Below are 12,096 nucleotides of genomic sequence, written 5' to 3'. Positions count from 1 at the left end.
CCGCCCTGGCTGTGTTTACTCCACGAGTAGTGAACCGCCCTGGCTGTCTTTACTCCATGAGTAGTGAACTGCCCTGGCTGTCTTTACTCCATGAGTAGTGAACCGCCCTGGCTGTCTTTACTCCATGAGTAGTGAACCGCCCTGCTGTCTTTACTCCATGAGTAGTGAACCACCCTAGCTGTCTTTACTCCATGAGTAGTGAACTGCCCTGGCTGTCTTTACTCCATGAGTAGTGAACCGCCCTGGCTGTCTTTACTCCATGAGTAGTGAACCGCCCTGGCTGTCTTTACTCCATGAGTAGTGAACCGCCCTGGCTGTCTTTACTCCATTTCTCTTCTCCCTCAGCCCAATCCTAAGAGGGCGGGGCAGCAGTTCTCATCAACTGGGCCCTCCCTGGGCCCCTTGGGGACTGCAGGCCGTTCCACTCCACAGCCGACAGCCTAATCCATCTCCATTGTGGGGAGGCACAGGGGTCAGAGAATTCTGTCAGAGTAGAGCAGAGTGGAGGCTCATCCCGTAAATAAGCTCTGGGGTGTCGGACTGTCTCCAGTCTCCACACCAAGATTCCCCTGAGAGCTGACGATTAGCTGCTTGGCATTTTAAGCCCTGTACCTTGGAGAGTTCTGCCCACATAATGATATTTCCTGCTACGGCTGAAGGGGCTGTGGCTTCAGTACATATGATATGAGAGGAGCTGGAAATCAGGCCCTCATTCTTAGAGCAGATTGTTTACCTTTAAATGATGGCAGATGGTGTCGTCTTACAACAAGTTAGCCTGAGTGAGATTGGGAGAGTGTGAGAGAGAGAAACAGAGAGAGAGAGAGAGAGAGAGAGAGAGAGAGAGAGAGAGAGAGAGAGAGAGAGAGAGAGAGAGAGAGAGAGATATGATCAACAGAGGGAAATTTAACAGCAGCCATGTTGTTCTACCGTTGACCTGCATCACCTCTTATCAAGCTGAAAGAGGCCTGACCACCATTAATTAAAAAATGGAGCAACTCATCTGTATTTTTATTGTTAGTCTTTATCTTTTATCTACTGTATTTCTTTGTTCCTTCCCAGCAAAATCGCATTTTACAGTTGCTAATAGCTGTTGACATGTCATTAAAAGGACTGTAGTTTTGACACTGCTCACTAATTGCTACAGAATAAGCACTTGACCGAAGCTAAGTTGTCTTTTGTGTTGTCTGGCAGTACAGTTAATTCCTTTTTAATTATGAAGATCCAGGAGGTAAGCGTTTTTCAGAGCATCCATCATCCTGCCCTATTTCATCCACTTATGCTGTGTAGGCTATTACGGTATGTACGGTATGGTAGCTTAAATGTCTCACACGGTGATTTGACCTTGAGGATAACTGCACCAGTGTCTACTGCACCTTTATTCACAAGATCAAATGCGTCCTGCAAAATGTAATGTATGTTTTTTTTTAAAGCACCATGTTCAGACTTTCAGGAGTTCCAACGTGGCTTCCAAGGCTTTACTTTCATTTGGTATTCATCATAGCATTAGCCCCATAATCCAAGGTACAGCTGTGAAATGGGTTGGTGAAATGAGATGCATATGGGCAGCTGCTCTGTTTCTGTTGATGCTGCAATGGCTGATGGCCACTTTGACGTACAAGATAAGCTATACAAAAAAGTCACACATCTCCATTCCAATTCTATTCCCTGGTTTTATTAAATTCACAGAGAGGAACAAAAGGCCTATTTAATGGCCTATGACAAATCCCATGCATGTCCTGGTGCATTAAGTTGTAAAACTGTAACCGCAGAAATGCTGTCATAAATACAGATAGAGCGTGTGTGTTTAGAGTACTTCATCATGAACAAGGAATTACCACGATAAATACATTAAAGTGCTGTTTCATGGATATGCATCATACGACGAGAGAGAGAGAGAAAGAGAGAGAGAGATGATCAACAGAGGGAAATTTAACAGCAGCCATGTTGTTCTACCGTTGACCTGCATCACCTCTTATCAAGCTGAAAGCGGCCTGACCACCATTAATAAAAAAATGGAGCAACTCATCTGTATTTTTATTGTTAGTCTTTATCTTTTATCTACTGTATTTCTTTGTTCCTTCCCAGCAAAATCGCATTTTACAGTTGCTAATAGCTGTTGACATGTCATTAAAAGGACTGTATTTTTGACACTGCTCACTAATTGCTACAGAATAAGCACTTGACCGAAGCTAAGTTGTCTTGTCTGGCAGTACAGTTAATTCCTTTTTAATTATGAAGATCCAGGAGGTAAGCGTTTTTCAGAGCATCCATCATGCTGCCCTATTTCATCCACTTATGCTATGTAGGCTATTACGGTATGTACGGTATGGTAGCTTAAATGTCTCACACGGTGATTTGACCTTGAGGATAACTGCACCAGTGTCTACTGCACCTTTATTCACAAGATCAAATGCGTCCTGCAAAATGTAATGTATGTTTAAAAAAAAAGCACCATGTTCAGACTTTCAGGAGTTCCAACGTGGCTTCCAAGGCTTTACTTTCATTTGGTATTCATCATAGCATTAGCCCCATAATCCAAGGTACAGCTGTGAAATGGGTTGGTGAAATGAGATGCATATGGGCAGCTGCTCTGTTTCTGTTGATGCTGCATGGCTGATGGCCACATTGTCGCACGAGAGAAGCTATACAAAAACGTCACACATCTCCATTCCAATTCTATTCCCTGGTTTTATTAAATTCACAGAGAGGAACAAAAGGCCTATTTACAGTTTTTCTCGATTGCTAAGACACATTTCTTGAAAGCTGATCTCCTTTTCTCTTAACTGTGAACACAAAACCCAATTTTCAAGCTACATTCACAAAACCTCAGACTCTTCTTGCAAAACCAAACTTTCACCTCAAAACAGTTCAATCTGTGCTCAAAACTGAACTATGTTGTCAAATCGTGCCCCGAGTCAATCAAAATAAAAAACACTACTGAACAGTCACTAAACACTACGTAGAAAAATAGAAAACACAATGCGCAGGACATGAAGCTGGAGAAATACATGTTTATTGTTCACTGTAGGCTAAATGCATGTTGCAAAAAAAAAAAAAAAACTGTGCATTTAGCACTTGTACAAAAAGACAAAACAGAAATCTTGTGCATTTACATGTAGCACTTGTAAAAACAAACAGAAATATTATGCGTTTGCCACTTGTGTACAGTAAGCCCATGTAAAAATAAAGTACAAAAATATACAAATAAGTGCATTACTCAGCCACAGCATCATGTCTCCGTACTGGGTCAGGCCACAGGACTTCATCCACATCACAGGCCACATTTTGTCTGGCCAGGCAACGGGGGAAAAAACCCCTGGCATGCCGTATCCAGGCTTGGCATGCCTCCACACCTATGTCACCACAGGCAAGTCCCATGGCTTGCAGGAGATTTACCCTGGTGTAAGGTTGGCGTTCATATACCTTCCACCGCCATGAGGAGAAGAATTCCTCAATGGGGTTTAGGAAAGGGGAGTACGGTGGAAGGCAAAGATTGATAAAACCTTGGTTCATATTGTACCACTCTCTAACCTGGAGGGCTCTGTGAAAACTCACATTGTCCCAAACAACAACATAGATGGGATGCTCATCCTGCTGCCCTAACAAAGCATCTCGCATGTGATTGAGGAAAATGAGGAGCGGGTGAGTGTTGTAGGGCCCCAGGTTGGCATGATGGTGGACAACCCCATGATTGCTGATGGCAGCACATAATGTGACATTGCCACCACGCTGCCCAGGAACACCAACAATGGCCCGATGGCCAATCACATTACGGCCTCTCCTTCTCCTTTTGGTGAGATTAAACCCAGCTTCATCCATGTAGATGTATTGATGGGGTCTTTCCATTGCATCCAGTTGAAAAACCCTCTGTAGAAATAGATATAGTTTTGTAAGTGATACGGAAAAAGTGATTTAGGCCACTACAGTAAATCACTACTTAGAGTAATCAACATTGAATGTGTCTGGATATATGCCAACCTGTACATACTGGAATCTTCGCTCTTTGACTCTGTCTGAGTTGCGATCAAAGGGCACTCTGTATAGCTGTTTCATGCGCAGTCTGTTGCGCTTGAGGACACGATCAACAGTAGAGAGGCTGACACTGTTGATACCCTCAAAATGTAAATGGTCCTCAATGATCTTCTGCTGAATTTCGCTCAGTTTACAGTTTTTTTTGATTGCTTAAGCACGATTTTCAAAACAGGGCCCGTGTTTTCAAAACACTACACACAATTAGCACAACCACACACCCAATTAGCAAAACACTACAGATCCTTTGCAAAATTAAACACTCTTGTAAAAACTATACACTTCTTTTTAAAAACCACACTTTGTTACCATATGAAACACACACGTTTCACATTACTATACTCTGTTTGCACGAGTTACACTCTGCTGTGATAAACCTAAAACACTTTTAGCACTTCTACTTCCCTATGATTAGAGTAGGCTACTCTCAACAAAGTACAAATATAATGTAAATTCACCAAACACTACACAAGACCAATGTTGCAGACTGAAGAAACTCATTTATTTCTCAACACGCCCAAAATGTTGACATGGAGATTCATAATACTGTAACCAAACGTCACTTTACGTATTGTAAGTTCAAAAAAAATTCAAAAAAATAACTAGACATTGTCTCTTCGCCTAGCTGGATCTGGCCAGAGAATTTCATCAACATCGCAGGCAATGTTGTCATTAGCAAGACACCTTGGAAAGAAACGTCTTGAATGACGAATCCATCCTTGCATTGCTGCTACCTCCATCTGGTCACAGGCCTCCTCCATGGCTTGGATGAGGGGTACCTCAGCCTGGAGACGGAGATCATATACCTTCCACCGCCATGCCGAGAAAAACTCTTCTATAGGGTTGAGGAATGGAGAGTATGGTGGAAGATATAGGACGGTGAAATGTGGATGTTGCTGAAACCAGTTCTGAACCAGAGCAGAGCGGTGGAAAGACACATTGTCCCAGACAACAATGTATTGCATATGATCGATTTGATTTGCTGCTGTTATGTTGTGCAATTGGTCCAAGAATGTAAGTATGAGTGCTGTGTTGTAAGGGCCCATATGGGCATGGCGGTGGAGGACCCCATTCTGTGTAATGGCTGCACAGAGTGTTATATTACCCCCACGTTGCCCTGGGACATTGACTATAGCCCTGTGGCCAATGATGTTTCTTCCCCTCCTTCGTGTTCTCGTCAGGTTGAACCCAGCCTCATCTACGTAAATGAACTCATGCTGGATCTCCTCTCCATCCATTCGTAAAACTCTCTGAAAAACAGTGTCAGGCAAAATTGTGTAGTTCAGTGTAGATCTAGTATACATATTACAGTACAGTAAAATATTATGAGACAGTATGCAAGATCACACTGCTAAAGTGAATACATACCTCTGCATAATCATGCCGCAGTCGTTTCACCCTTTCGGAATTGCGCTCGAAAGGCACTCGATAAATTTGCTTCATTTGAATATGTTTTTTTTTTAGGATGCGTGCCAGTGTTGATGTTGAGACCTGATGGATATCGTTGAAAATGGCGTGGTTATTGACAATGTTAGCTTGGAGCTGCTTGAGTGTTATAGCATTGTTGGCCAAAACCATGTTTACTATCTCCCTCTCTTGCTGTTCTGTGAACATAGGAGGCCTTCCCCCTTGTCGTCCCTGACCCTCAATCCTATGTAGAAAAAAAAACAGTATACAATAGTACAGTAATTTCACAGGAAAAGGTAACAGAAGTGCTGATAGTGCATAGAATATAGTACTGTAAGCAGTTACTGAAACCGTGCAGATGTTTTTGATATGATGATATTTTTACAATACCTATTTTCCAGTCGAAATGTTCTCATCACACTTGCCACTGTATATCGGCTTAGATTTGGCTGTACTCGCAGTCCAGCCTCCCTCAGCGTCAGGCCGTGGTTGACAATGTGGTCAACCAGTGTTGCGCGGATCTCATTTGTCAGATTCTGTCCTCTTTGAGCACCTTCTTGTCTTCCTCTTCCTCTTCCTCTTCCTCCCCTTCCTCCTCCTCCTCCTCGTTCTCCTCCTCGTCCTCCTCGTTCTCCTCCTCATTCTCCTCCTCGTTCTCCTCGTCCTCCTCGTTCTCCTCGTCCTCCTCCTCGTTCTCCTCGTCCTCCTCCTCGTTCTCCTCGTCGTCCTCCTCCTCCTCCTCCTCGTCCTCCTCCTCCTCCTCCTCGTCCTCCTCCTCCTCCTCCTCGTCGTCCTCCTCCTCCTCGTCGTCCTCCTCCTCCTCCTCCTCCTCCTCCTCCTCGTCTTACTCTTTCTCTGACTCTTTCCATTGTGCTTGAAGACCGATGAACTCACCTGCTGCTTTTTATAGTGCTTATACACCTGATTGGTGTGTCTACAATTAAGCAAACGAGTGTTTGCACACCTGATGACTGTGTTGAACCAATTGGTTGGACGGTGTGGTAATTTGACAGTCAGTGCTTTGGTATTGCAAGGACGTGACTTCATGATAGATTTTTGTGTGTAATGTATGTTAAGTGTGTTTAGTGTTTTGCAAATCACTGTGTGTAGAGTTTTGCAACAAGTGTAAGGTTGACAATGTGCTTATAGTTGTGCAAATATGGGCTGATGTTTTGCTTCTTGAGTGTAAGGTTTTGCTAATAGTGTACTACTTTTAATTTTAGTGTGTAAGCAATCCAAAAAAACTGTAATGGCATTGTTCTCACGGACCATATCAACAATTAGGGTCTCTTGGTGTGGGGAGAACATACCTGTCCTCCCACCCCCATGTGGCAGTCTTTCAATTCTACAAAAAGAGAACATGGAGTTACAAAAAATATACATGGAATACTAGGCCTACAAACAGTTAGACCAACCCTCCATTACAATACTACAGTACATTGGTACAGTGATGTACTGAAACATATATTTACTTACAGTATACTGTGGTACAGTATATAGTATGTCATACAGTAATTGCTGTTAACATTTACATACTGTACTATAATGTCAAAAGAAGGTAATTACCTGTTCTCTTCTCTAAATCTTCGGATTATGGTGGACACAGTGAATCTACTGATGTTTGGTTGTACCCTTTGTCCAGCCTCCCTCATGCTCATACCATGGACAAGAACATGGTCAATCACAGTAGCTCTGATTTCATCAGATATTACTGTTCTTTGTCTTCGCTGACCACCTCGACCACCTCAAACTCCTCTCACACGAACTCTTCCTCTCAGATTTCTATCCATTGTAGGGCCTCACAAACCAGTGCTCTCTGAACTGGCTTACTGTATATGTTCCCTCACATCATTAGCCACAAGTGTGATCAATTTTGAGTTGTTGTGTTCAAGTGGTGACACCTGTGCTCTAATTGTGTTTGACTTTTGTCACCTGTGCTCACCATTATGCAGCACGGGTGCATCACAATGAAAATGTGTTGGCAAGTTATGTCTAAACAGGTGAAAAGTGCTTATGGTTTTGCCAAAAGAGTGATTGATTCAATCAGTGGGTTCAGGCAACTGAGCATTTGGTTCAGACAATAGGGTTTAGTGTTTTAGCAATTGAGAAAAACTGTAATGGCCTATGACCAATCCCATGCATGTCCTTGTGCATTAAGTTATAAAACTGTAACCGCAGAAATGCTGTCATAAATACAGATAGAGCGTTTAGAGTACTTCATCATGAACAAGGAATTACCACGATAAATACATTAAAGTGCTGTTTCATGGATATGCATCATACGACGAGAGAGAGAGAGAGAGCGAGAGAGAGCGAGAGAGAGAGAGAGAGAGAGAGAGAGAGAGAGAGAGAGAGAGAGAGAGAGAGAGAGAGAGAGAGAGAGAAAGCACTCTTGGTGATGAGAACATCTCAGCCATTGTCAGTTCATAGCACTTCAAATCTGTCTTGCTACCTCATTTCAGGAAGATCTTTTCTATTTGTAATAGGACTACCAATCTTTATCTCAGAGCAAAAACAGTATCTGCCATACCTGGAAGTAGGGTAGATATGAAACACAATGTGTGTGTGGGAGGGGGTTATACATGCACGCATGCTGTGTGTGGTGTGTCCTTTGCTGTTTGTGTATTTGCGTTTGTGTGTTTTTAGAGAGGACATAAAGAAAATGTGTTCGTAAGTGTGTGGGTGGATGACTGTGTGCTTTTGCTACAATTGCATATGCATTGCCAGTTGGCGTCTTCTATACAGATACATTTGTGTTTTCACTCATGTTAGAGATGTAGGGAGCTATGTAAAAGACTGGCTTTTAGAGAATCCACAGAAGGTAGACCTGCTGTGATAAACCCTTAAACTGTGATATGGTGGCCAACTAACTTTGTCCAGAGATTGCATGTTAAGATAAATGATTTGCTAAGCTATATTTACACACACCTATTCGTTGTCCTTATCTCTTCATTGGGCGTATTAGCACGCCATGTGTCTGATTCCGTAACATGATTCCGTAACATCAAATAAGTATCTGTGAGGAGGAAAATAAGATACAAGCCGTTAAGAAAATTGGCTCGCTTAAAACATCACCTCTGCCTTATGCCTCAGTGTGTGCTAAGCATTTAATTCAGGGTATTGTCCATTCATTGATATGTATTCATATACATTTACTGGCTTTAATCATCTGTATGCACTTCGAACACTGCTGTTTTGCATTCTGATCATGGCTGATAGAGAGATTTAATCTCAGTTTGACCACTGTGATAGCTAAACACATAGATGTAAATCTTGATTAACCTAGTGAATTCCCCACTTGGAGTCCCATGTCCTGACATGTCCTGACCAGTGCCTCTCTCCTTTGCCTTGCAGTTTCCCAGAACGCCAGAGGGAGGATGGACCGGCTGATCTTCTCCCTGTTGGTGCTGGCCATCTCCACTAGGGGGCAGCTGTGCCCCAAGCGCTGCATGTGCCAGAACTTGTCCCCCTCGCTGGCCATCCTCTGTGCCAAAACGGGCCTACTCTTCGTGCCCACCGTCATTGACCGGCGCACCGTGGAGCTACGGCTCACTGAAAATTTTATCACAGCCATAAGGAGGCGGGACTTTGCCAACATGACTAGTTTGATCCATCTGACGTTGTCCCGCAACACCATAAGCCAGATCATGCCTTATACCTTCGAGGACCTCAAGCGGCTGCGAGCGCTGCACCTGGACAGCAACCGGCTGAGTGTGATCAGGGATGACCACTTTCGGGGGCTCACCAACCTTAGGCACCTGATCTTGGCCAACAACCAGCTGCACGATATCTCTCCCCATGCCTTTGATGACTTCACAGGAACCCTGGAAGACCTGGACCTGTCCTACAACAACCTGGTTGACATCCCATGGGAGACGATAGGTCGTCTAACCAACGTCAACACCCTTAACATGGACCATAACCTTATAGAGCATGTGCCCCAAGGGATCTTCACCAACCTGCACAAGCTGGCGCGTCTAGACATGACGTCCAATAAGCTGAAGAAGATCCCACCAGATCCACTTTTTCTGCGCATCCCTGTCTACGCTAAAGCCAAAGGATCTCCTCAGTCTTCATTGGTGATGAGTTTTGGCGGAAACCCGCTACACTGTAACTGTGAGCTGCTGTGGCTAAGGAGGCTGACCAGAGAAGACGATCTAGAGACCTGCGCCTCTCCTCCAGACCTCACAGCCAAGTACTTCTGGACTATCCCAGAGGAGGAGTTCATCTGTGACCCTCCAGTCATGACTAGGAAGTCTGCCAAGACCTTCACCATGGAGGGCCAGCCAACCAGTCTGAAGTGCAAGGCCAATGGAGACCCAGACCCAGAGATTCACTGGATTTCCCCTGAGGGCCGTCTGATCTCCAACACATCAAGGACTGTCACCTTCAGCAATGGTAGCCTGGACATCAACATCACCTCCTTGAAGGACGCTGGAACCTTCACCTGCATTGCCTCCAATGCGGCAGGAGAGTCCACGGGTCAGGTGGAGCTGGTGGTCAACCTCCTCCCCCACCTGGCCAACAGCACCAACCGGCTACGGGAGCCTGACCCTGGCCCTTCAGACATCCTCACCTCGGCCAAGTCCACCACAGCCACGGGCAACGACACACGGAGGAACCAGGAGGGAAGGGTGCTGATGGCGGAGCTGACAGCTAGCTCAGTGCTGATCAAATGGCCATATCAGAACCACATCCCTGGGATCAGGATGTACCAGGTCCAGTACAACAGTTCCCTGGACGACACGCTCATCTACAGGTGAGGGGGGATAGGGATCTAAACAGGGGTGATGGAGAAATGAATAGGGGAAATAGCTTCAGTCTCTTGGTTAGATTGAGTTAATAACTTTCAAATGTGTTTTTGCATTAATGAGTTACTCAAGGTTGTATGATTAAATTACATTTTGACTCACAAACATACAATTACAAGATATCTATCAGCTAAACAGTAGTAATCATAAGAACACCAGAAACATTTCATCTTGTACAAATGTATGTAATTATAATGAGTTAATAATTAGGTGGCAATTACTAATCGTTATTTGCAAGAGATAAAAAGGTACCATTTTTAGTTTTTTTGAGAAAACACGTTTTAGGCATTTCTCTCCTTTGTTCTTGTTTCAAGGTTTGTTTTGATTTATTTTTTGTTTTGATGCTTCCGTCATTGCATATGCCAGGTCCAGCATCAATTTATATCAATTTGTAGAGTTCATATCACTCTGATAGATGCTGATGGACCGTTTTGTAACTCATGAATTATTTTGGTTATCAAAAAGTTTGGGTTTACATTAAAATCTCCTCACGTCGTCTTACAGAGCCTGGCCCAGGGCTCCTCACGTCATCTTACAGGTCCTGGCCTAGGGCTCCTCACGTCATCTTACAGGTCCTGGCCCAGGGCTCCTCATGTCGTCTTACAGGTCCTGGCCCAGGGCTCCTCACGTCGTCATGCAGGTCTTGGCCCAGGGCTCCTCACGTCGTCTTACAGGGCCTGGCCCAGGGCTGTAAGCAGGCGGCTTGGTTAGTTTTTCAGCTCTGATCAATGGCAGCGGTCACTAAGGGAGCATATTGATTTGGGATCTCATTTAGGGCGTCCACGTCGAGATTCTGGTGGCAAATCTTAGTGACTGAAGAAAGGCGGATCTGTCCCACTGTGGAAAAAGCACAGCCAAAGTGAGAGAAAGCGAGAACTTCACTTTCTTTGGTGTTTTCAATCTTTGTTTCAGGGGAAACGTATTCCCCAAGCGGAGTCTGTTACCATGGGGAGTTGGAGGGATGATTTTGAATGCCGAACACGTAGAGGAACATTATGCACAGAGAGCTTGGATTGTTGTTTTTTTAGAACAGGTACACAGTCTATAGACTGCTCTGATAAACTCTCTCTCTCAGCAGATATTGTGGGGAGCCTAAACAAATGAACATGGCAGCTAATTAACTGACTGGGACAATAGGTGAATTTATCTAGTACTAAGTACTTAAACCTGGCTCCCTGATCCTTGTTCCTCATTGACTAGTTGTCTGATTTGTTTATTTCGTCTGTCCAGCAGTAAGCGTGCACGGATGCTTGCAGACACACACGTATGCACGCTGGCGCGTGCGCGCACACACACACCTATGCACACACACACACACCTACACACACACACACACACACAAACACACACACACACACACACACACACACACACACACACACACACACACACATACAAATGCACACACACAGTTATGTAAACCTAGCATATTATGTATCTTGCACTTGTCTACACACCCACTGAGGGGTATGAGCACATAGTACACTCAAAGGCATTCAATACACTAATACAAACACACACCCACACAAACGAAGCAAGTATGGTGCATTTCTTAAACAGCTCATCATAAAAAACATCTTTCTTTGTTTTGGATGAATCAGTGGTTTTGTTCGACTCTAGGGCAGCAACTATTTCTTAAATTCTGCCTCTGTCTTCCATATTGATTTGGAAGAAGAGAAGAATGTGCATAAGGGACATGTTTCGGAGACGAGGAGCTCAAGCTAACAACAACACCCTGAAGCTGTAATTTATAGAACATTTTCTAAAGCTGTGCAGAGGAATGGCGTAACAGCCACTGCCAGGTCCCAGTACACAACATGCCGCATCCCAATAATTATTAAGAGCAAAT

The 12,096-nt window shown here is 44.1% G+C and overlaps 1 protein-coding gene across 1 annotated transcript in view; it reads left to right on the top strand.

Moving 5' to 3' along the window:
- Positions 1 to 8,813: 8,813 nt before the first annotated feature.
- LOC311105444 (leucine-rich repeat and fibronectin type III domain-containing protein 1-like protein) overlaps positions 8,814 to 12,096 on the top strand; it is a gene marked incomplete at both ends in the record, with an annotated part of 38,051 nt that continues 34,768 nt past the window's right edge. The window contains one exon of the mRNA XM_084147596.1: positions 8,814 to 10,195. Coding sequence (XP_084003722.1) covers positions 8,814 to 10,195 — 1,382 coding nt within the window. The remainder of the gene's footprint in view (positions 10,196 to 12,096) is intronic.

This window comes from Coregonus lavaretus (assembly GCF_964263955.1).
Source record: "Coregonus lavaretus genome assembly, chromosome: 30".
Lineage (NCBI taxonomy): Eukaryota > Metazoa > Chordata > Actinopteri > Salmoniformes > Salmonidae > Coregonus > Coregonus lavaretus.
The sequence above is the reverse complement of the archived record's forward strand: the minus strand, read 5'-3'. Positions and strand labels throughout refer to the sequence as shown.